This window comes from Rhinoderma darwinii, chromosome 3, assembly GCF_050947455.1.
Source record: "Rhinoderma darwinii isolate aRhiDar2 chromosome 3, aRhiDar2.hap1, whole genome shotgun sequence".
Classification (NCBI taxonomy): Eukaryota; Metazoa; Chordata; class Amphibia; order Anura; family Rhinodermatidae; genus Rhinoderma; species Rhinoderma darwinii.
Genome location: NC_134689.1, coordinates 372070214 through 372096590, shown reverse-complemented (window position 1 = coordinate 372096590; position 26377 = coordinate 372070214). Strand labels below are relative to the sequence as shown.

The following is a 26377-nucleotide window of genomic DNA, read 5'->3' as shown; positions in this document are numbered from 1 at the left end:
GTAAAGAAGCAATGTCCATGGTTAGCTCTCAGGAATTGAGTTCTAGGACCACATACACACCTCCCAATTTTCAAGTATCACAAAGAGCAACAACTGGGGCAATTTTTTTTTAAGCAACGCCTCTAATCTTACCCAATCCACGCCCATACACACCCGGTTCAGCCCACACAGTATCATGTGCCGATAGTGCTTCCCACACAGTATAATACCAAATAGCTGCCCCCACACAGTATAATGCCCCCATAGCTGCCACCATACAGTATACTGCCCCATAGATGCACCCATACTGTATAAAGCCAACACAGATGCCCCCATACAGTATAATGCTCACACAGATGCCCCCATACAGTATAATGCCCACACAGATGCACCCATGCAGTATAATGCCCATACAGATGCCCCCATGCAGTATAATACCCAAGCTAATTCCCCCATACAGCATAATGCCCCATAGCTGCCCCATGCAGTATAATGCTCCCCATACAGTATAATGCCCACACAGATGCCCCCATACAGTATAATGCCTCCATAGCTGCCCCATATAGTATAATGCCCCCTAGCTGCTCTTATACAGTATAATGCCCCCTTAGCTGCCCCTAGTGTCAGTACCTTGGTAGATATTGACACAATGCCCATGTAGATAGTGCCCATGTAGATAGCGCCACAGTGTCCCCTGTGGATAGTGCCCTTATATAGTGCCACAGTGTCCATGTAGATAGTGCCACACCCGACTTGAAGATAGCGCCACCGCCCCCCTGTAGATAGCGCCATTGGGACTCCCTCTAGGAGCGGAATCCCCAGGCAGAGCATAGGCCGGGGATTCCGCTCCAGAAGGAGCCCCTAACGTCAATGTCCATATATGGACAGTGACCTCGGGTTTCCTCTAGGAACGGAATCCCCGACCAGATCATCGGCAACTGGGATTCCGCTCAAGGAGTAGCCACTGACGTCACTGTCCATATATGGACAGTGACGTCAACGGCTTCCCCAATCACAGCTCCTCTGCTCTGAACTAATTCTGGAGCAGGGAACTGATAGTTCCCTGCCTCAGAATTTGGTTCAACTGTATCTGCGTCCTGAGGACGCAGTTACAGTTGACAGTGGGATATACCCCCAGCTGCCCGGCACAGTGGGACACCGCACGAAATCCGGGATTGTCCCGCTGAATCTGGCACGGTTGGGAGGTATGTGTCACATACTGTATAGGAGAGCTCTATAATCGAGGCCCGCATAAGGTCTATATGTTGGTCTTTAGATGACAAAGACTCAGTAGGTCCCTATCTAACCCAGCCTCACTTGATAAGCATACAGCATGTTTACCCGATTTCATTGGGTCCTGCTTGTCTGGTGCTGCTGTCGGCCTGGTATAATACAATCTTTAGAGCTCCTTTACTTCCGCTATTATTGCTCTTGTGTTTTTGTTTTTTAGTATTCACTCAGTTACCCAGAGGACAGACATATGAGGTCGTCTTTCCTCGGAAGCTGCATTCTGTCTACAAGAGAGACACCCAGGTATCTGTCACTCCATGTACACGTATGATTATTAGAGAACTTTCTGATCACTGTCATAACAAGTGTCCATGGTAAGACGTCTTATGCATACTGAAACTTAGGATAGGTGACGACATGCAGAAACACAGGAGATCATATCCAGTCTGCTGGTCATACAGGTATACATAATTCTGATACCATTAACCCCTCGTGTCTATGGTAGTAATACAATTGTTTCTGAGCAATGGAAATCCATTCCATGTGTTGGGAAAGTTATCTGACCGGTTTAAAGGTTTTGTATTTTTTTCTCGTTATTGCTACTCTTGTAATTGTTTTCAGCCCCTTTAGAAAACAATTTAATAAACTAATTTTCACATGTCTTACTAGGGCATTCTGCCTTAAAAGAGGAGGTCTCCCATTAGTCAGAGTGGAGAGCGGCTATACAGAGAGTCTCTCTCTAGAGAATTTAACACATCTGGAAATTACACGTCAGCCTATTTATTTTTATAGGACACCATATAATACTTCTTTTACCCTGTAGTAGTAGTAGTAGTAGTTCTGCAGGTTGATTGAACACCTCTTGGCTGGTTAGGCTGTAGATTATAGCTGATTGCTGGAGGTCACATCAGTTGGGACCCCTGTAATCTGTGAATTTGTAATGTGTGAATTTTCAGGGCACCTTCAAAATATTGTCCAAAAACAGACACCCCCTTTAAATACAAATAATCCCCTCATTTTGTCTTTCTTATCTGTATCTCCAGAGCACTTTTCCAGATGTTCTACAATATGAGATCCGCCTGGGTGGGAAACCCACAATTATTCACATTGAGAAGACAGAGTGAGTGGATACAACATGTGAATGTGTATATGACTGATGGTTACATGACTATAGGATACTTCTATATATCTCCTATAACAAGACGTTATAGTTTAGATTTCCACTGACATCATGAAGAATGTATACTGACTAACTTCTTTATGTTTCTGCAGTGATTTGTTTGCTAAGAATTACACAGAAAGCCATTATCTGGAAAATGGCACCCTGGTAACAAGCAGTCCTAAGCACCAGGTAAAGTAGGAAATTCACCCGCCTTCAGGTACAGATGTAGCAGTGCTAAATTTATGTTTTCTACTTGGGTCGTTGTGGACTCAAAAGACCATCGGTATAGACTGCTGCCACTATGAGGCAAGCACTAAGGAGAAAGTGTTAGCTCCTTCTTCTCTTCCTTCAACTGGGCCGATATCTTCATCTGAGCCGCATCTCGCAGATTTCTTGTTTCACACATCGCACAACCTTGCCATCTGGCATGGCACACAGCCCTCCTGACGGCTGCAACATTTACTACTGGCCCCTACTCCATTTTGGGCCTACTAAGCCTCTCTCTGACACGTGGTCGCGGGCATGTCCTTAAGTCCTTTATTCTATTGCTGTCCGCCTCGAGCTTCCTGGCCTTCTACATTATATGAGGCGGTGGGACTTCCTCCTCTCTCTCTTTTTCCCTCCTCCAGCGGTCCACGCCTCCAGCCTGTCTCCACATCCCTAGCTCCGTGGTTCTCTGGTGACCCAGGGATCCTGACTGCAGCCCTCCATTCAGCATTCAGGTCGGACTAGCCTGGTGTTAGCCTATTTACATTACCCTCTTATTCAGGTGATATAGTTGTACATTGTGCAGATTGGCCTTATTTGTTAGACTAAGAAATCTGCCTCTACTTGATATGTTGATATGTCAAAATCCAGACGCTAACTCATTCTGTGGCCCCTTGGACCGACACTTAGAATTCTTAGCCAACTTATCCTTCTTAGCGGGCCTTTGGCACTCAGATCTGTGTGTTTGTCTGGTTCAGCATAGCTGTCACAGAATGGGTACCTCGCCTTTCCCAGGCCATTATGTCTCAAGATGAATTGGCGATTCTGGCTCATCAGCTTTCCTACATGGGTAAATTTCTATAAAGCTTCTCTGGACTCCTGTACACTCCTAGCCTGTGCCATGGCACTTAGCGTGTTTATCTGACGTAATTTTTTGTTCAAAATTTGGCAGCAGATCCGGCCTCAAAGTGCTCTATGGTCTTCCTTTTGCTGATTCCCATCTATTTTGCATATCTGTTATGTTAAGATGAAATCATTTTGGAGGCAACCGTTGAAAAAAGCATGCGCTTACCTCAGAATAGACCCTGGAGTCCAGGTCCACCCAATTAAACTGGACCTTGTTTTCAGTTATTTTGTTAATTCCCTGGCCCTCATTCCACAGGGAAGCTACCTGAACGAGACACAAAGAAGAAATCGGGCTTCAAGCTACTTCCTTAATGACGTCCACATCACCTGCCCTCCAAACAGGGTTCCAACAGGACCAACTCTGCCTCTTCTAAGCCAAGCCCCCACTCGACTCAGGTGGGGAGCAGGCTCCTCCTTGCTCCTTCATTTCTTGACCAGTCCCGTTTCATGGATCTGCCAGGTATTCTCTACGGACTACAAAAATCTAATTTGTTTCTATTGCCCAGGGTGTTTATGTTCTTGTTTGCTCTCCCTAGCAACTCCGCCAGGGCTTCCGCCCTTTTTTTACAACATGGACTCTCTCAAAGTGTAATTGTTCCCAGTCCTCAGGAGCAGAGGTTTCAGGGTTTTTACTCCAACCTTTTCATGGTCTTAAGGAAGGACCGGTCTGTCCGCCCCATCCTAGTTTGTTTGGTTGCGACACCTTCAGATGGAGCCTCTGAGGTCGGTGATTGCTTACAAGGATCTCAAGGATGCTTATTTCCCCATCCGAATATGTCTGGCCCATCAGCAGTCAAGTCTCACCATTATCAATTTGTGTCTCTTCTCTTCAGCTAGACCACTGCCCCTCATGTTTTCACGATGGTACTCGCCTCGGCCATGGTCCAAGGATCTCAATGTCATCCCCTGCCTGGACAACTTCCTGGTGAAGGCCCACTCATGTTTTCCGAAAACCAGAACCATCTCCAAATCACCCTGAACATGCTTGCTCTCTTTGGCTGGGTAATAAATCACCAGAAGCCCTGTCTAATGCCATCCAGACAGATTACCCTTCTGGGCATTTTGTTCAATACAGCTACAGCTTAAGTCTCCTTCCCTAGGACAAACTGTTTTCAGTGGAGCAGAAAGGAACACATTTTTTCCTCTACTTCTGCAGGCAGAGTCTGAGATCCATGATCTTGTCCAAAGAGGCCATCTCTTTCGATGATTTCCACACTCATCTGCTTCAACCTTCTAGCCTGCTCGAATCGATCTCCTTCTTGCTGGTCTGTTCTATCCTGTTACACATAGTGGTGTGCCATGCCCTCCTATGGTGGATCTTCTCTCAGACTTTTCCTCAGGGTTGCTCTTTCCTTCCTCTTCACTGGACGGTCCTAACTATGGGTTCCAGTCTACAGGGTTGATGGGGTGTTTTTAAACATCTGACAGGGCAGGGCATTGAGATTTCCAGTCAATATTCCACTAGCCATTGGTGACCTATCAGTCTCTCCTTATTCGGACCCCCTCGATTTGAGGGTCCTCCAATCCAGAACCAGACGGACAATGTCACATGGATTTCCTACCTGATCCATTGAGATACTCGGCAGTGATGTTGGAGTCGGCCAGGATTCTTCATGAGCAAAAATTGGTTCGACCTTCTGTATGTTTTTTCCTCCTGTTGCGCCGATGTACCTTGAATGAGGAACCTTGAGCCTGCAACTGGTCTGGCGCTAACTCTGTGGTGCAGAGTCTAAGTCATCCACCGAATCTTCACCAGGGAAGAAAGGAAGGAAGGAAAGTTTAGTCTAAAGCGGTTGGATCCCTAGTTTGAAGCCCTCAGAGTAGTCACCAGTTTGCAGCAGGACGCAGCAGAGATGATAGAACTGGAGAGTGGTCAAATAAGCCATTTGTTAGAACCAGAAGAACAATTCGGTGAAACAATCCAGAAGGGGCAAACAAAGGCAAAACCAGAGTTCAGGCCTGGAGTCAAAACCAGGTGATACCTGGAAGAGTATCCAGAGAATGCCAGGGCAAGGCAGTAGGCAGAATTCTGTAGAGTGTTGCCATGCAACACAGACAGAATGACACAAGATCCTGGGGCGGTATGTAACACGGTCCCTGCACTCTGACAATCCTGGTCCCCCTGGACTGGTCTCAGCAGGCGTGGTGTGCTGACGTCATCTTCTCCTGGCCAATATATCCTGGCATCTGAAGTTTAGAGACGATCTGCTCTCTCAGGGTTCAGTCTTCCACCACCATTTAGGGTCGCTACGTTTGATAGCATGGCTGTTTAAGCCACAGTCCTGAGTTCTCGTGGTTTCTTGGAAGATGTCATCAACACCATGCTGAATGACAGAAAATCGTCCTTCCCTCGCATTTGCCATAGCGATTTAATTTTTCTGGTAGTGTGAGGAGCGGCATCTTCCTCCTCTACTTTTTTTCCCTTTCCAGGATCTTGTCCTTTCTCCAAGAGAGCTTGGACTTGGCCTTAGTTCTCTCAAAGGACATGTTTCCGTACACTCCATTCTATTTCAGAGACCTTTGGCCTCTAAGCCAGACGTGCAGACTTTTCTACAAGGAGTAGCTCATTCAGTTCCTCATTACCAACTCCCAACAGTTCTGTGGGACTTTATGCAGTTGTCACCCTTCGAGCCCCTACATGTTATTACTCGCTTCCGTTTGGGGGGCGGTCACATCCATCCGACAGGTGTCTGAATTGGTGGCTCTTTCCTTTCACTCTCCCTTCCTAGTATTTCACCAGAACAAGGCGGTTCTCCATCCTGTTTTTTTGTTTTGTGCCGAATGTGTCCTCATTCCATTTGAATGAGGACATTGTGCTACCCTCTTTGTGTCCCTTGACGTACCATCCTAGGTAACACTCTCCACCATCTGAATATGGAAAGAAATGTCCAGATGTATTTGTTCCAAAATGGCCGGATTCCACCAGTCAGACTTTCTTTTCATCATCCCAGACAGTTCTTGCAAGGGACTTGCATCATCAAGGCTGCCATCACTCAGATCAGGTTGGCTATTGGCAAAGGTGTTCCACTAAAGGCAAAGTTACTCCATTCTGAGTCACAGCATATTCCACCAGAGCTGTGGGGCCTCTTGTGTAGTATGCCACCGGGCTCTACAGGTGGGTAAAGTCTCTACCTTGTCTTCCCTCAACACATTTACTAAGTTTTATAGGGTGTAATTCCTTTGCCTCCTCGGATGCTTCTTTTGGTCAGTAGTAGGAGTGGATAGTTTTTCTTGGTTTTCTGGTTATTGTTCCCTCCTACGGATACTGCTTTTGTATGTCCCACGGTCTTTTGACTCATCAATTACTTGTTTGCCAGATTCTTCAAGGTTTACTCTTACCTTTTTTGTTGGCTTATTCTGGTTTCTACTACAGCTTATGTGCAAACTGGTTATCTGAAAGTCAGCAGCAGGGGTATAGGGGGAGTAGGTGAAGCTAACATGTTTTGCTTAGTGTCCGCCTCTTAGTGGCAGCAACATATACTCACGGTCTTGTGTCCCCCCAATGAGCTCAACGAAAAACTGATTTTACAGTAGGTAACAAATATTCCCTTTATTTGGGGTCTCATCCTGTGTGTGTCATGTTAACTCTCTGGATCATAATAATACAGAAAGTTTACTTTCATTCCTAGGTAAATCCACAGATAACTCAGACTCAATTCTAGAAGGCCACATAAATCTGGCCTTACCTCTTACATCTGACCCTTCATCAACTGTTCTATATGCAGAGTTCCTTCATTTTAAATTTATTTAAAGGAGTAGTAAAAAAACATGCTTCCAAACATGAACGTCTGAAAATACAGAGCTGTTTTCAGTTTTTTACGGCAGTTTTTGGACCTGTTTTTCTATAGAGTCTATGAAAAACGGCTCCAAAAACGGCTGAATTAGTGGCATGTACTTCTTTTTCGCGCCGTATTTTTACATGGCCGTTTTGAAAAACGGCCACTAAAAAAACGGCCCGTCGGAACTGAATGCCGTTTTTCCTATTGAAATCAATGGGCAGTTGTTTGGAGGCGTTCTGCGTCCGATTTTTCAGCCGTTTTTCGGGACGTGTACGGGCCGAAAACGGCTGAAAACACTGCGAGTGAACATACCCTTAAGCTTAACCTCCTCCCTACCACACAAGGCTGCCAGGAAGTGGTACTCTAAGGTGCTGTATGTATGGCTGCCATACTGGAGAGTTGCTTTAGCTATTGTACCTGCAGCATTGGTATGGAGGAAGGAACATCAGTGGGCAATAGTTTTCCCAGAGCTAAGGAGTCAAACTAGATTCTTTTGTCCCTGTAGAGCCACGGTTTTGTTAGGGATAAAATTGACTAATGATGGCTTTCTCACTCCATGTCAGGCACACAGACAACTTCCTGAACCCCTGTGAGTGTGACTTGGGGTCGCACGGTCGCAGTTGCGACCGGGTCCCTAAGCCTTTACCATACAGCATGCTTGTTGAATACATTTTCTGTGCCGTGAAGCCGGCACTTCCTGGTTACGGGCACATGGCTCATGGGGGGCATTATACTGTATGGGGAGCTGATATGGGGGAATTTTTCTTTATGGGGAGCTGATATGGAGGGGTATTATACTGTATTAGGAGCTCATATGCGGGGCATTATACTGTATGGGAAGCTCATGGGGGTATTATACTGTATGGGAAGCTCATGGGGGGCATTATACTGTATGGAGAGCTGATATGGGGCCATTTTACTGTATGGGGAGCTGATATGGAAGGGCATTATACTGTATGGGGAGCTCATATGGGGGGGCATTATACTGTATGGGGAGCTGATATGGAGCGGCATTATACTGTATGGGGAGCTCATATGGGGGGCATTATACTGTAATGGGAGCTCATATGGGGGCATTATACTGTATGGGGAGCTGATATGTAGCGGCATTATACTGTATGGGGAGCTGATATGGGGGCATTATACTGTATGGGAAGCTCATGGGGGGCATTATACTGTTTGGAGAGCAGATATGGGGCATTTTACTGTATGGGGAGCTGCTATGGGGGCATTATACTGTATGGGGAGCTGATATGGGGGGCATTATACTGTATGGGGGCTGATATGGGGGGCACTATACTGTATGGGGCAGCTATGTGGGGCATTATACTGTGGGAGCAGATAAGGGGAGCATTATACCGTATGGGGCTGTTATGGGGCGGCATTATACTGTGTGGGGGCAGCTATGGGAGCATTATACTGTGTTGGGGCATTATACTATGGGGGCTGTTGGGCAAGGCGTCTGGGCATAGGCGCGCGCAGGGGTCTGATGATGGTGGTGTTGGGGAGGGGCAGGGGGCCCAAGCTGAATTCTTGCACCCGAGCCAATGAGCCTTTAGCTACGCCCCTGCTTGGTTGGTTTGTATTAGCTGCTGTCACTCCAAGGTGTTTAGGTTTGATGGGAGATGTTCATTGTGTGACATTGTCTGGACTGATGTATCATCATGAGTTTTTGCAGTCTGTCCTTCGTACGGCAGTGATGTATGTGCATACTGGAAGACAGAAATGACATAAACGAATGCTTCTTTCTCTATGGCCCTGTATTTCTTCCCTGATTCTATAAACACACACTAAGATAAAGACATCAGGTTTACTAACCTACCTAAACCTGATGTCTCCATCTCATTGTGTGGCACTACCATAACTCGTCTTGACTACTGTAACTCACTACTAATCGCTCTTCCACTCACTAAACTCTCCCCTCTCCAATCCATCCTGAATGCAGCATTCATCTTTCTGACCAACCTCTTCACCAACGCCTCTACCCTCTGCCAGTCACTGCACCGCTATATGAAATAAAAGTAGAAATGTCAGCTCACCCTCCCAGGTGCACGAAGTAGACAGCGATCTCCACGCCACAGGAACAATATTCAGGAGGAAAAGATCAGCACTCCTTGTTAAATTTGAAAATAAATCTCACCGCTATACCAATGCCTCTACCCTGTGCCAGTCACTTTTTTGGTTGCCTATTCCCTTCAGAATAAAATTGAAACTTATTAGTCTCACCCACAAAGCTCTCCACAGTGCTGCACCTCCTTAAATCTCCTCTCTTATCTCTGTCTACCACCCTACTCACGCTCTACGTTCCGCCAACGACCTTAGATTAACATCCACCATAATCTGAACCTCCCACTCCCGTCTTCAAGATTTTTCTCGGGCTGCACCCGTCCTCTGGAATGCACTACCCCAGACAATCAGATTAATTCCCAATATCCACAGTTTTAAACATGCCCTGAAAACACATATTTTAAGACAGGCCTATAACATTCCCTAATCTGACTCCTTTCCTGTGCCCCCATATTACATTAGTCATCAGAACCTAACCCCCTCAGTCAGCAGTATCCCCCACACTCCTTGTACCCTAATGCACCCCATGCCAGTCATACACGGATACTGGTTGGTGACCGGCTCATGCAGCTTTATGTGTACCACCCCATGTGTATAATAGATGGCTGGACCATTGTACTGAACAAGCACTTTCTGCATTTTATGTCACCCCTTAATCCTCATAGATTGTAAACTCTTGTGAGCAGGGTAATTAGTTAGTCACTATGTAAAGTCTGATATTGTCTGTACATGTTCCCTCTAAATTGTAAAGTGCTGTGGAATATGTTGGCGCTATATAAATAAAGATGATTATTATTATTATTACTATTATAATTATTATAAATCATGTTCCCTAATAGTATATGTTTATCTCTCTAGGATCACTGCTACTACCAGGGGCATGTAAAACACGAGAACAACTCAGTAGTCACCCTCAGTACGTGTAATGGGTTAAGGTATCTATCTATCTTTCTATCTATCATCTATCCATCTATCTATCCATCCATCTATCTATCTATCTATCTATCTATCTATCTATCTATCTATCTATCTATCTATCTATCTATCTGTCTGTCTGTCTGTCTGTCTGTCTGTCTGTCTGTCTGTCTGTCTGTCTGTCTGTCTGTATGTCTGTCTGTCTGCCTGTAAAGGATTTGCCAGACACAGCTTCTGTGTCGACGCCCGTGGTTAATCAGCCTGCCTCTGTTCCTAGGTCTGCTAGAGTGACTCGTTCTGCTACCACTCAGGCTGGTAGGCTGAGGAGTGGGAGAGCCTATCGCAGCCCAGGCCAGACGGTTCTAGCTCCCGCCCTTGGTCTACTTATACCTTCATTTGCTGCTTGTCCTTTGCCTGTGATTCTCTTGCTTCCAGGCTCTGCTGTTCCTGCTATTACCATTGACCTCTGCTTCATATTGACCCTGGCTTGACTGACAACTCTCCTGCTCTGCGTTTGGTACCTCGTACACTCCTGGTTTGACTCGGCTTGTCCACTACTCTGTTGCTCACGGTGTTGCCGTGGGCAACTGCCCTACTTCCCTTTGCTTCTGTGTACCCTTGTCTTGTTTGTCTGTCGTGCACTTATTGAGCGTAGGGACCGTCGCCCAGTTGTACGCCGTCGCCTAGGACGGGCTATGCAAGTAGGCAGGGACTGAGTGGCGGGTAGATTAGGGCTCACCTGTCTGTCTCCCTATCCTGACATTACACTATCTATCTGTCTATCTCATATCTATCTATCCTTTCAGCTGATAAAACTTTCAGCCGGACAGACTGAGGAAATTTCCCAGAAAACACTAAAACCAAACGTGTCTAGTAAATCTAGTAATGTTCCTATCAGGGCTCTCGTGGTGGCAGGTCCCTGATATTTCTATCTATAAGCCATATTCAGGAAACATTTCCTATTGTCCCAGTTCACTGGTCATAAGATAAAACCCCTCTAGTATAAGCAGAGATCAGGCTCATGGTGGTGATGGAGCAGGTTTGAGTCAGTTCTATGATATTTATGCTGAAGCAGACATGTTTATGGGATTTTTAGTGTTGTTCATCATTTTACAGTGGACTTATCCAGACACAAGAGCGGAAGTTTTTCATTGAACCTCTGAAATTCACAACTAGTGAGCAACATGCAGTATATGAGCAAGTGGAAGCATCCAACTCCACCTGCGGTGTCAGTAACGACCCTCCACCACAGAAGCCACCGTCCATTTCATCATTTCGGGCTTCAAATGTTGAGGTAACTTTGTTTGTTTGGTCCCCTGTGCTGTCCTATCTGAGCACGGTCTAGAATAGAGAGGGGATCCGGAGCTCAGGCTTTTTTTAAGAGGTTCTCTATGAGTCCTGGCTGCATTTATACAGCTTTTTACATTTCATACTAAATCATATAAAACTGTATATCCCAGAGCTTAGCATCTCCACCTCTATCCTAAGCTTTAGAGAGGGTAATATAGAAGGACTGACAAATGGAGGTAAACGGCTGGGAAGGGATATGAGCCATAAATCCAAAGTATTACCTCGACTGTACTAGTAAAAGAGATTCACCTATGGCCAATTCTAGGGACTCTCTACCTTCTATTATTTACTCATGAATCATTCATATACATACGTAGGTTATCTGGCTTCCAATGGAATGAGCTCTAGTATACTAGTATACATGTGATACAGAGGGAGATTAGATTGTGAGCTCCGCTGGGTACAGGTCATTGCCCCAATGAGAGTGCTTTCTATGTGGAATACATCAAAGCTTTATAAATAATGGTTAAAAATTAAAACACTAATCCAAAACATATAACAATGAATAAGGCTTTGTTCACACCAAATGGGACTATTAATGGAAACTTTTCACTATATTTTTCTGCAAAAACAATAGAACAGAATAACATACAGGGAAACGTCAGTGTGAACTGAGTCTTAGGATTTCAGCAGGAAAAACACCATAAAACAAACCCAATGCGGCATCACCTGATTTTTCCTCTTTATCGAATTACAGAAATTTAAAGGGGACCTGTCACAATTTTTTTGCTAATGGATTAAACATAGGGGAATGAGCAGATCCTGTGAGCCATACTAATAGCGGAGATATTCTTCCGTGTTCTCCGAAAGCCTGTGTAGACAATTATGTTCTGGATAACTTACCCCCCCCCCCCCCCACATACTGTATTCAGCTTAGACCTACAGCAGTCCCAGGCTGAGAAGAGTCCTCCTTCTACTCCGCCAATCACACAACAGGTAGAGCTGCATATGTGTTATGTAACTGGTATAGTTTAATGGACCTGTACACTCCGCAGTGTTATTTCATAGGGGACATATTGGTGACAGATCCCCTGTAAATTACTGATAGGTATTTACTAAACTGATTCTTATTTTTATTGCGATGTTTGTGGTGGAAATCGCAGCTTTTCTGCCGCAAAAATGGGGAAAACCTGCAACAGAGTGTCGGTGATTCCGCAGCATAAATTGACATGCTGCTGAATAAAAATACGCACCGCTGGTTAATTTGTGAACTGTTTCTCAGACGATTTTTTTTCCACTGTGTGTTTCTGCTACTATAATACGCTGCAGATTTTCTGCAATGAAATCCGTTGCGGAAAATCCGAAGTCATTACGCTGTGTGTGTTCCTACCCTAAATTAAGTTTTACATTATTTTCAACTATTTTAGAAGGACAATCTGTGGAAAACCAAAAAATACATTGACTTCTTGATGGTGGCTGATCAGAGTATGGTAAGTGATATGTTACATGGATGATAGAAATATTCTTCTGTATGTCATCTATACCCATTAGATTTCAGCACATATCTCCAACAATATAGGATGACAAAGTCTCTAACCACCAGAAGTGAAATGTTATAGCTGCCCTGACGGATGTAAATCTGGACATGACCCTGCTACTTCTGTTCCTCCTGTCAGCAGTACACTGTATTATAGAGCTGTGGATACTGTTATGTACTGATATTTTGTAAAGTTGAATTTCTTCAAAAGATTTTTTTTCAAGACTATTGTAGGTTCTACCACTAGTGGTCGCTATTGTACACCATCCACCACTTCTGTATCGACTCTGAAATATTACAGTGCCTGAATGGTATAGAGGGTTGTCTGATATGGATATTGAGAGTTATAAATTCTTAGATGGCTCAGCTGATCTTACTATGTCGTTTTTAACCCCTTCCCGACATTTTTCGTAAGTATACGTCATGGAAAGCCAGTGCTTCCTGCAAAATGTTGTATACTTACGACAAATGCATGGCACCGGCTCAGAAGCTGAGTCGGTGCCATCATCCCCGGATGTCACCCTGATGTAATGGCGGTGATTGAAGTTAGCTTTCATCCCCGCCATTAACTTATAAAAACTATAGCTCGTCTCGCAAAACACAAGCCCTCATACGGCTCCATCGACGAAAGAATTAAAATGTTATGGTTCTCACAACTTGGTGACACAAAAAATACATTCTTTTTACAAAAGTAATTTTATTGTGCAACCAGTTGTAAAACATGAAAAACTGCTATAAATTTGGTATCGCCGGAATCACACTGACCCGCAGAATAAAGTTAACATGCAATTTATAACGCATGGTGAACGCTATATAAAAAAAACTAAAAAAACTAGAATTGCTGTTTTTTGGTCACCTAGCCTCCCAAAAAATAGGATAAAAAGTGATCAAAAAGTCGCATGTACCCCAAAATGGTACCAATAATAACTACCGCTCGTCCCGCAAAAAAAAGCCCTCATACCACTACGTCTATGAAAAAATAAAATTAGTTAAGGCTCCAATAAGTCAGGAAATAAAAATATGCAGTTGTTCAGGTCCGAGGGGAACATTTCTTCTGTTTCAAGAGGCGATTTATCAAGGACCTAAAATTAGGGAACCAGGAAGGGGAGAGCCCAAACATATCTGCTGGAAGCAAGGGCGCCCGTATTATACCAGGACAACACTTTCCCAGCAAAATTCCCCAAACTGCAAAGGTGTGGAGTGTGGACCAAAAGGGGGATAAGAAAGGACATTTATCAGTGCAACACTGGCCTGTGCAGAACAGATTGTGTCACAGCGGAACACACATCTATGGATTATTTTATTGTTTTTTTTACCCCATTATTATACCACCTGACTATGCCCCTGATGTACTCTGCCCAGCTTACATGTACCCCCACATTATAAACTGAAATACCAGTAAAACTCCAAACAAAACTACTACCAAGCAAAATCCACGCTCCAAAAGCCAAATGACACTTTCTCCCTTCTGAGCCCTTCAACGTGCCCAAACAGCTGTTTACTTCCACATATATGGCATCGCCATACCCCGGAGAATCTTTTTAACAATTTTTGGGGTCTGTGTCTCCTGTGCATAAGCTGGACACTACATATTTGCCACTGAAATGGCATATCTAGGGAAAAATTGAAATATTTTCTTTGCACCATCCGCAGCGCAATCATTTAAGGAAAAGTCCTGTAAGGTGAAAATGCTCACTACACCCCTTAATAACTGCCTTGAGGGGTGTAGTTTCCAAAAAGGGGTCACTTCTCAGGGGTTTTCTTTTATTATTTCACATCAGAGCCTCTGCAATTGTAAACCAATACTGTGTAAATCGCCAAATTAGGCCTCAATTTCGCATGGTACTCTCTCACTCCTGAGCCAGGTCGAATGTCCAGGCAAGAGATTACTGCCACATGTAGGGTGATTCTAAAACCGGGAAACAGCATAATAATTAGAGGGCTGTCTTATTATGGTGGCACCAGCTGGGCGCCACATATTGGAATATCTATGGAAAAAATCTCATTCTCACTCTGCAACATCGAGTGCACACTAATTTCTGCAAAACACCTGCGGGGTTAACATGTTCACTACACCCCTAGGTTAATACCTTGAGGGTTGTAGTTTCCAAAATGGGGTCACTTTTGAGGGGTTTCCACTGTTTTGGTCCCACAGGGGCTTTGCAAATCCGACATAGCAGCCAGAAACCAATCCAGCAAAATCTGCACTCCAAAAGCCAAATGCCGCTCCTTCCCTTCTGATCCCGTGCCCAAACAGCAGTTTATGACCACATATGGGGTATTGCCGTAGTCAGGAGAAATTGCGTTACAAATTTTGAGGTTCTTTTTCTCCTTTATTTTTTGAGAAAATTAGAAATTTTGAGCTAAAACAACGTTTTTTGGGAAAAAAATGTAATTTTTATTTTCACTGCCCAATTCAAATAAAATGTATGAAACACCTGTGGGGTCAAAATGCTCACTACACCCCTAGATTAATTTCTCATGGGGAGTAGTATGCCAAATTGAGTCGCTTTTGGGGATTTTCCACTGTACTGGTACCTTAGGGGCTTTGCAAAGCGACATGGTGTCAAGAAACCAATCTAGCAAAATCTGTGCTCCAAAAGCCAAATGGCGCTCCTTCCCCTCGGAGCCCTGCCGTGTGCCCAAACAGCAGTTTATGACCACATATGGGGTATTTCCGTACTCCAGAGAAGTTGCTTTACAAATGTTGGGGTTCTTTTTTTCCTTTATTTGTTGAGAAAATGAAAAATGTTGAGCTAAAGCTAAGTCTTATTGGAAAAAAATATATATTTTTATTTTCACTGCCCAATTTTAATAAAATCTATAAAACACCTGTGGGGTCAAAATGCTCGCTACACCCCTAGATGAATTCCTCAAGGGGTGTAGTTTCCTAAATGGAGTCACCTTTTGGGCGTTTTCCGTGTTTTGGTCCTTCAGGCGCTTTGCAAATGCGACATTCCTGCTAAATTTGAGCTCCAAAAGCCAAATAGCACTCTTTCCCTTCTAAGCCCTGCCGTGTGTCCAAACAGCCATTTATGACCACATGTGGGGTATTGTTTTACTCAGGAGAAATTGTTTTACAAATTTTGCAGTGCTTTTTCTCCTTTAGTCTTTGTGGAAATCAGAAAAAATTAACTAAACCTACATTTTCTTTGAAAGCATGTAGATTTTAATTTTCACGGCATAATTCCAATAATTTCTGCAAAAAACCTGTGGGGTCAAAATGCTGACTAGACCCCTAGATAATTTCCGTGAGGGGTGTAGTTTTGCGAATGTGGTAACTTTTGGGGGATTTCCACTGTTTTGGCACCACAAGACCTCTTCAAACCTGACATGGTGCCTAAAATATATTCTAATAAAAAGGAGTCCCCAAAATCCACTAGGCGCTCCTTTGTTTCTGAGGCCGGTGCTTCAGTCCATAAGCACACTAGGGCCACATGTGGGATATTTCCTAAAACTGCAGAACCTGGGCAATAAATAATGAGTTGCATTTCTCTGGTAAAACTTTGTGTTACAAAAAAACAATGGATTAAAAATGAATTTCTGCAACAACAAAAAAATGACATTTGTAAATTTCACCTCTACTTTGCTTTAATTCCTGTGAAACGTCTTAAGGGTTAAGAAACTTTCTAAATTCTGTTTTTAATACTTTGAGGGGTGAAGTTTTTAAAATGAGGGTGACTTTTGGGGGGGTTTCTAATATATAAGGCCCTAAAAGCCACTTCACAACTGAACTGGTCCCTTAAAAAAATAGCCTTTTGAAATGTTCTTGAAAATGTGAGAAATTGCTGCTAAAGTTCTAAGCCTTGTAAAAGAAAAAGATGTCCAAAAAACTATGCCAATCTAAAGTAGACATATGGGCGATGTTAATTATCAACAATTGTATGTGCTTTAACAGCCTAAGTTACAAGTAGGTACATTTAAATTTAGAAAAATGCTAATTTTTGCAATTTTTCACTAAATTTTGGTGTTTTTCACAATTAAATACTAAATGTACCAAGCAAATTTTGCTAGTAACATAAAGTCCAATGTGTCACAAGAAAACAATCTCAGAATCGCTTGGATAGGCAAAAGTATTCCAAAGTTATTACCACATAAAGTGAAACATGAAAAATGAGGCTCTGTCAGGAAGGTCAAAAGTGGCCAAAGCGGGAAGAGATCATTGCTGTTATATGATGATGATTATTATTATTATTATTATTATTATTATTATTGTAGTTATTACCAATGAATGATTTAATTTGTAGTTTACAAATTAATTCCCAAATCTTTAGCCATAACTACAGATGGACACAACCATTCACTGATTTTGTTATTGTTTTTACCAACCTCAAGCTACAAAGTTGGCAAAAAGTTCTGTTAATACTAAATGTGCCCCTTTTGTGGAAATCTCAGCTACATATCGATCGCAGTTGTCTTAATGTTTGAAAGATTAAAGTTTGACAGATAGAAGTGAAACTAATGACAACTATAACAAGTGGTGTGTCATAGTGAGACGGGAACCAGCTCTGAACCATCTCCTGCTGCTTCCCTTCACAGTCCCATTGAGTTATATAGAGGATAAAATTGAGTTTACATGTAGCTGCCACTAGGGAACCTCACTACATATAGATTTAGACAGCTCCAAATACGTTCAATGGTAGCTGTATAAATCTATATACAGTGAGCTCCTCTTGGTGGTGGCTGCAGGAAGCTAGAATTTTACTATTGAGCTGTATCACTATATAAAGCCAGCATATCCAAAAAATGAAGAAATGAAAATAAATAAATAATTACAGACTTTATATATATATATATATATATATATATATATATATATATATATATATATAGTCTCATACACTACGTCCAGTTTTATTTGCTATAAAAAAAAAATTCCCCTTTTGGGTGTGGGGCCCATTCTATGTACGCTCCTGGGTATAACCCGAGATGTGTTCACATAAATATCAGTGATCTGTAAGTCAGACAGTGATTGTACAACTGTTCTCACATGTCAAAAACTCTTAATTCTTCCAGTACAATAAATATGACCGCAATATACAAAGTGTTAAACAGCGACTGTTTGGACTGACGAATTTTGTGAATAAGGTAAGACTGCTGGTAACAGATACACTACTACTGGAGATACTAGAATAACTTCATCTGGACTGTATTGGTAGCTTTTCTTCATTGCCTGGTATTATCCAGACTTATCTCTTCTTCCTTACACAGGTTTATAAAAACATCAATATTTTTGTTGCCCTCATTGGGATTGAAATTTGGGACTCTGGAGATCAGATAGAGGTGGTCCCCGATGTTGACAAGCTCCTAGATAGATTCTCTAATTGGAGGATTCAGACCCTGCTGCCCAGGAAGCCTCATGACAATGCCCAGTTTATCACGTAAGCCTCCAGCCACCAGGACTAATATCCACGATGCCCGGATTCTGACTGATTACATAATTTCCATTGTGTTTTTGTCTGGTGTGAACTGATTCTCATGATATTAAGGGATCAGTCTTTTTCTTCCAGGCATGTTGACTTCAGTGGTAGCACAGTTGGATATGCAGGTTTGTCTGTGATGTGTGATGATTTGTCTTCTGGAATTAACCAGGTAAGTTCAGTGTATGCACAGTTTAAGCAGCACCTTAAAGGGATTGTCCTATCAGAATAATCCCTGTCCATATGCCCTATTAGGCCCGCTTAGGACCCCCGCGATGTGTCAGAACTATGTGCTCTGGCGAACTTGGCGTGTCCTTGCATTACACAGACTGACATTTATTGCTGAAGGGGAAATGTTTGAATGGCCGCAGCTTCCCTGGCAATAACAGCTCATTGCTAGGGTGAGAGAAGCCAGACCCACAGCATGTCCTTGCAAAATTAAATTTCTTGTTAAAGTACTCATCGGAGGACACAGTACCATGGGTATAGGTCGCTGTCACTAGGAGGCTGACACTAGGTAAATATAAAAAATGTGTGGCTCCGCCCTGTGGGCTATACCCTCTGCTGAGATCTCAGTCTGCCTCCGCAGGAGTCAGACATGTCCTTTTTGCAGGCAATTCTGCTAGATTTTATTTTTATTTTTTTTTCAGGTGCAGGGTGCGAGTCCCTAGTGTGTTCCACTTGGTGACTCCCCTGCGGGCGCTGGGTGGAAGGAATTTTCTACAGTTTCAGTGGATGCCCGCAACTTTGGCGGATGCTACTCCCACCTCAGTGGATGCCCACCTCTCTGGTGGAAGTTTCCCGCCTTGGTCACCCAGTCCCCTATTATTACCGCAACGGCAGTTAAGGATGCAGGACAGCCGCACTACGTTTATGCGTTTTCTGAAGGGGTGACAGGCTGTGCCTGAAGACGACTGACAGGTAAGTCCTCCTTCCCCCCGCCATTGGGAGCTGCTGTTGTGGTGGAGCATTCAGACTTTGTCAGCGGGCTTAGCAGCATTATACATAGAGGAGTTATTTTTTTTTCTGAGGTGTTGTGTCCGTACTAAGTTTTTTAACATTTATGTGCTTTCAGACATATTTTCAGCATTATCTTCTATTTTTTACTACAAGCCGCGGCGTTCTGCCGGTGGCGTTATTAATTTTGGCCCCGGCTTTGGTTCTCTGCTAGGCTGCAAGCTGGCCACGCCCCCTCGCACTCCCACTTACTCTCCTCCCCGTCCCACCGTTTTCCCATGCCGTTTTCACGTTCTGATTGGTCACCAGGCGGGACCTGAGTCACATGCCTGCCCTGTCCAACCAGCGTGGCATGTGTTTTTGGCTGGAGGGAAGGTGTTATTCTGTTCTCCTCAGACGCTTCTCTCTATCACCGCCAGTGAACACCATAGTACACTGAGCGGTGTACAGAAGTAATACAGCGCTGGAAATATTCCTGCTTCACAGGGGACACAAAACCTAGGGAGTCTGTTAGGATGGACGTTGGCTATAGTGTTTTTTTGCAAAAGGCTCATAATATGTCTTCAAAAGGTAAAGCTCATAAGACGCCAACCCCCCCTCACCCCCGCCATTGTAACGCAATTTACGTGTACACGGTGCAGTACTAAGTTTCCATGCGGGCAGGCTGACCCAGTTTGTGTTCAAAGCCCCCTGCCAAAACCACCCCAGGATTCCCCAGCTCTCACGGTTAGTGAGCATATTACCCCCCAATAAACAGCTTCCCTCACCCAGGCGGTAGATAATCTTACCCGCCTCTCTCAGGCCACGACTAATGCCTTACAACGCCTTCCTCAGCAGTTAGCGTCCCAACTGTCTGACGCCTCTCAGGCACCACTGTCCATTCAGGCCCCCAGACATTCTTCCCTGGATTGCACTCGTTCTAGTTCTCCCAGTGCATCCCGCAAGCGAGCCAGGAAATCAAGGAGATAGCATTCTTCCTCTGAAATGCTCTTTGGATAAAAATACTGCATGCATCGTTCATTATTTTCATTCAAGAGATATATCTGAACAAGCTTCTTCAGGAGACGTCTCCCTCCGATTCTGAGTTTGAGTGTAATAGAAGCAAATCTACTCTTCCTGCTGTGAAGGATCTCATTAAGGCAGTGAGAGATATACTTTAGATTGCGGATGATCCTGCTGAATCCTCTGAAAATGAGTCATTATTGCATCGCCACTCGTGACCCCCTTTGGTCTTTCCAGATCATAAGGGTTTTGACAAATTGTTTTCTGATGCGTGGAAACATCCTGACCGGTCTATGCACGTGTCCAAGAGTGCGGACTATGTTTCCTTTCTCTGATGAGTGTATTGCCAAATGGTCAGCTCACCCCAAGGTAGATGCTCCCATGGCCCGGCTTTATGAAAATACGACCTTATTGGTTGCAGATGCTTCCACCTTAAAGGATCCTGTTGATGCCAAAGTGGAGTCTATGGCAAGAGCCACTTTCAGAGCGGCCGCAGCTTCAGACAGGGTTTTTTTGCAGCATATTGGGTTAGCTTGGCTAGTATTGAAGTACTCGACTACAGGACGTAATTGATTCAGGGGACACTCAAGTCTATACTTCCCTGCTAGCTGCACAGCTTTTGCAGATGTCTAAATATATCTGTGACATCTCTGTCCAAGCTGCCAATAGGTCAGCTAAGGCCATGGCTAATGCGGTAGCTGTACGCAGGGCCACTTGGACTAGGAACTGGGCTACTGACAGTGTCTCTAGGAAGAAGGTTTTCACCCTTCAATTTGCCCAGGATCTCCTTTATGGACCTAACCTGGTCCAACTAATTTCTGAGGCTACAGGAGGAAGGAGCACTTTATCTTCCACAACGTCGTCAAAGACTATGCCCAATTCCCTCAGTCAGAAGACAAGATGGTTTCGTTAATTTCGGTACTCGGCCCCATGTCAGAGGCAGAACTCAAGAGACTCCCGTCCCTTCCGAGTGCAGAGACCTTCCTTCTGGTCTAGAAACTCCTGGCAGCCCCGCAACAGACCTGCTCCGGCACAGCGGGCTTTCACAGCCTGAAAATTTGCCCTCTCCCGAGCTGCTACCTCGGGTGGGGGGACAGCTGCTCCCCTTCCAGGAGACATGGCTCAAAAACATCGAAGACACCTAGGTGCAGGAGGTTGTGTTGACATGCTACAAAATAGAGTTTTCTTCTTGCCCTCCTGGGCGGTTATTTTTATCAATTCCTCCAGGGCCCAAGCTTTTTCTCAAGCCATTCAAAACCTCCCCCATCAAGGAGTAGTTGTCCCAGTACCAACTCTAGAACTGTCCAAAGGGTTTTATATAAACCTTTTCACAGTACAAAAGAAAGATGGATCTCTTCGACCCATTTTGGATCTCAATTGATATCTGAAGATTCAAAGTTTTTGCATGGAGTCTCTGCGATCGGTCGTCGCTTCCTTGGAGGTCTAGGGATTCCTGTCCTCAATAGACATCAAGGATGCTTATCTTCATGTTCCCATTGCTGAAGTACATGAGCATTTCCTGCGCTTTGCAGTAGGTTCCGAGCATTTCCAGTTTGTGGCCCTCCCCTTCCGACTGGCCACGCTTCCAAGGGTCTTCACCAAGATCATGGCGGTGCCCATGGCTCTCATCGGATCCAGGGGAATAGCGGTTATCCCATAATTGGACGACTTTCTGGTACATTCCAAACAGGAAGACTTGGACAGCCTCAACATTACACTGGATTGCCTTTGCAGATTCTGATGGTCGATCAACAGCGCCACGTCATCCCCCACTCCTTCTCAGAGAAAGGAGTTTTTAGGGATAGTCCTGGATACACAGGCAGCCAAGGTATTCTTACCCAGAGAAAAAAATCACCACTCTCAGACAGGGAGTGACAGTACTCTGTAGGAATGCTCCTTGCTCCATCCGCTTCTGCATGAAAGTCTTGGTGACGATAGACTTAACCTTCGAGGCAGTTCCATTTGCTCAATTTCAGTCCCGATCTCTACAGCTGGCAATTCTATCTCGCTGGGACAAGTCTCCGGACTCCTAGGATCTGACGATCCATCTGTCCTCTTCAGTCAAGAAAGATCTGCTGTGGTTGATGTCTTTCCCCAACATCTCTCAGGGAAAGCCCTTCGCAACTCTCTCCTGGCAAGTCATCACAACGGATGCAAGTTTGTCCGGCTGGGCGGTGGTCTTCAGCTGTCTCACAGTCCAGGGCACCTGGTCAAACCCGGAAGCTCAGCTCCTGATTAACATCTTGGAGCTGAGGGCCACCTTCCTGGCCTTGTCTCACTGGACGTCTCGTCTCCATGGTGGAGTTCCAGTGCGGATACAGTCAGACAACTCTACAGCAGTGGCGTACCTCAATCATTAGGGAGGTACAAGAAGCAAGACTGTATGGAACAAAACCGCCAAGATCCTTCGCTGGATGGAACAAAATGTCCCAGCAATCTCAGCAGTGCACATCCCAGCAGTAGACAACTGGGAGGCATATTAGCTGACATGGGAATGCCTGGATCCCAGAGAATGGTCTCTTCATCCAGAGATTTTTCACTGCGTTTGCATTCGGTGGAGTTTCCCGGACGTGGATCTCTTCGCCTCACACCTCACCTGGTTTTCCCCTGGTCGTCCTTCTACCTCAAATATCTTTTTTTATCTTCCACTACTGCCTCGAGTGCTGAAAACGGTCAGGGACGCAGGAGTCCCAGTCATTCTGTTGGCTCCAGACTGGCCTCGCAGAGCTTGGTACGCCGGTCTCATCCTCCTGTTAGTGGCCGCTTCCTCTGCGGAACCACCTCCTTTCCCAAGGTCCAATGTTCCACTCTGTTTTACCTCGGCTGCGTTTGACAGCTTGGCTGTTGAAACCGCGGTTTTGAAGTTCAAAGCTTTCTCTGATCCGGTCATTCAGACCAAGATTAAGGACCGGAAGGCTCAATTCCAAAGAATTTACCATCGCACATAGTTGGCTTATTTTAGGTGGTATGAATCCCATCAGTTCCACCCTCTCCTTTTTTTCCATCCCGTAAATTCTGGCCTTCCTCCAAGTTGGTTTGGATCAGGGACTCAGGTTGGCTACGCTAAAGGGGCAGGTTTCAGCCCTATCTTTGCTTTCCAACGCATTTTGGCTTTCTGAACTCCAATTAAGACTTTTTTGCAGGGAGTCGCACATTGTGGTCCTCCTTATCTGTCTCCTCTGGAACCTTGGGATCTCAACCTGGTCCTTGACACTCTCCACGCTGCACCCCTCAAACCTTTGCGGGAAGTTTCTCTCAGGATCTTATCCTGGAAGGTAGTTTACCTTGTGGTGATAACCTCTATCCGTAGAGTTTCTGAACTTGTGGTGATCACCTCTATCCTTTCATCTAAATGAGGACATTGTTCTTCCTTCATTTTGTCCTAAACCCTTACATCCTCGAGAATGTGCCTCACGTTGCCTGGATGTCGTTAGAGCCGTTCGGGTCTACATTGAAGCTATAAAGTCCATCCATAAGACGGACACACTTTTTGTTGTTCCTGAGGGCCATCGCAAGGCCCATCTTCAAAGGCCACCATTGCTAGCTGGATAGGTTTGGCTGTTAAAAAGGCCTACTCTGCAAAGGGTAGGGGACCTGCATTCCAGGTCACTGCTAATTCTACTATTGCAGTTGGGGCCTCCTGGGCAGTGCGGCATCAGGCTCCTGCCCCTCAGATCTGTAAAGCCGCAACCTGGTCCTCGTTACATACTTTTCCGAGGTTTTACCCGATCCGTGCTTTGGCTTCTGCCGATACCAGTTTGAGTCGAATGGTTTTAGCCTGCTCGCATGGCTGTGATTCTTTTTTGCCACCTTAAGGGACTGCTTTAGGACGTCCCATGGTACTGTGTCCCTTAGTGAATACTTTATCAAGAAAACAGGATTTTTGTACTTACCAGTGAAATCCCTTTCTTGTTGAATTCACTGGGGGAAACAGGTCCCACCCTATTTCTTATTGCTATGTTTTTGGCCTTCTGGAGGTTGCTTTTCTCATTGGAAACATATTGTGTTAAACCTTCTCTGTTCCCCTACTGCTCTTGTTACAAACTGAGGAGCTGAGTGCTAAGCAGAGGGTATAGCCCACTGGGAGGAGCCATACTTTTTATATTTACCTAGTGACAGCGGCCTATACCCATGGTACTGTGTCCCCCAGTGAATTCAACAAGAAACAGATTTTACTGGTAAGTACAAAAATCCTGTTGTCTTCATGAGACAACCTCTTTAAAGGGGTTGTCTGGTTTAATAAAGTAAATAGAGGGGAATCCTTCATTTGGGGCTTCCATCTTAATGATGGATTCTCTGAATGAAGGACCTTTGTAGCTGGAGGAGAGTTCAGCTAAAAAGACTCAGCCTGTCTGAGTATTACAGAGCCGCACGGTCCATGATGTGCCATGAGCCAGATAACCTCCTGCCCTAGACTCCTGCACAGCCCTGCATAGATTTTTGCCTTTACATATATTATGCACATTGGCTGTTCAGGATGGTGAGACATAACCCTACAGTATGTGTCATTTTTATTTTCAGGATGCTGCTGGTAGGTATGTCACCATGTTGTTTAGTGCTGTCATGGTGTCTATGGGGATTTCTCTGGGACATGCAATGTCCACTTCATATCAATTGGCTATAAAGAGGTGTGGGATTTTTTGGGGGCATTATTATTGGCTTGGAGGTAATAAAAATGCATATTGGGAGATTAATTTCTGGGAGATCTGATGGAGGGGTTGCTGATCTAGACCAGGTTATTCTGTGAGGGAGTCTCATTTGCCTTATATCCTGTGACCTCTTCTATGAGAGCAGCGCCCCTCTAGAAGACCGTTTTTCACTGTATAATAAGGTGGTTTAGTGAATTGTCTGTTCTCCGAGTAGCATGTGTAGTGTGATGTGTGATAGATTCAATCTTGTATTTCTAATAATACTTTATATGTTACTGTACGTTACTTTTTCATGAATCACTTTAATCATCCCCTCTTACGGTCTTTTATCTAGGATCACAGCAGATTTGTTGGCTCTGTTGGTGCCACAGTCGCTCATGAGATGGGTCATAACCTCGGGATGCCTCATGATAAGTCTGGCTGTACATGCGGAGATGCTCCCTGTGTCATGTTTCCAAGTCTCGGGTAAAAGCACCAACTTCAATTTACCTCACGCCTTGTACATGTTTCTAGGTCATACAGGACAGATGACATTCTAGTTAATGGTGGTTCAGGCCATAACTGATCTTCTCCTTTTCTATACTTAAAGTGTAGCTAAACATTTAACAAACTTCTGACATGTCATAGTGACATGTCAGAAGTTTTGATTGGTGGGGGTCCGAGCACTGAGACCCCACCAATCGCTAAAACGAAGCAGCTGAAGCGCTCGTGTGAGCGCTGAGCTGCTTCGTTTCTGTTCGACTTTTTCCGTAAATAAATGTATCGGAGTGCGGGCTCATAGACTTTCTATTGGGCCCGTACTCCGATACATTCAATTCCGGAAAAAGCCGAACAGACATGAAGCGGCTCAGCACTCACACGATTTGTTAAACGTTCAGCTACACTTTAATGTATTTCCGAGTTTGGTAATATTATCTATAATCGCACCTGGTTTTCGCCAATGGGAAATAATGGCAGCTGTGGATACAAAACACAATCACATGATATTGCCATGGGTGTAACTACCAGGGTGGCAGGCATAGCAGCTGCTATGGGGCACCAACAGCTGATTGAACCTCCACTATTAAAAGAGGGGCAGGAGATGGAGAAGATATAGTAGAATTCAGAACACCGAATGGCCAAGGAAGGGAGGAAAAGATACAGGGAATGAAGCCATGTCCATAACCTTCCACTACTTTGCTGAACACATTTGCTGTTGACAGCAGTTATTGTTGAGTGCGGCCACTTCTAAATTTTGCTATGGGACTCCAATCACATGTTCTACTGACTGCATTTTA

The 26377-nt window shown here is 44.5% G+C and overlaps 1 protein-coding gene across 6 annotated transcripts in view; it reads left to right on the top strand.

The window, feature by feature from the left end:
- The window catches only part of LOC142750007 (zinc metalloproteinase-disintegrin-like 4a), a 69015-nt gene that overhangs the window by 26346 nt on the left and 16292 nt on the right, over window positions 1–26377 (top strand). For all 6 annotated transcript variants that reach the window (XM_075858706.1, XM_075858701.1, XM_075858704.1 and 3 more), the window contains exons 3-12: window positions 1430–1512; window positions 2253–2329; window positions 2482–2560; window positions 10189–10265; window positions 11362–11539; window positions 12963–13025; window positions 18089–18160; window positions 18284–18453; window positions 18583–18664; window positions 25435–25565. In XM_075858706.1, the coding sequence (XP_075714821.1) occupies window positions 1430–1512; window positions 2253–2329; window positions 2482–2560; window positions 10189–10265; window positions 11362–11539; window positions 12963–13025; window positions 18089–18160; window positions 18284–18453; window positions 18583–18664; window positions 25435–25565 (1012 nt within the window). The remainder of the gene's footprint in view (window positions 1–1429; window positions 1513–2252; window positions 2330–2481; window positions 2561–10188; window positions 10266–11361; window positions 11540–12962; window positions 13026–18088; window positions 18161–18283; window positions 18454–18582; window positions 18665–25434; window positions 25566–26377) is intronic.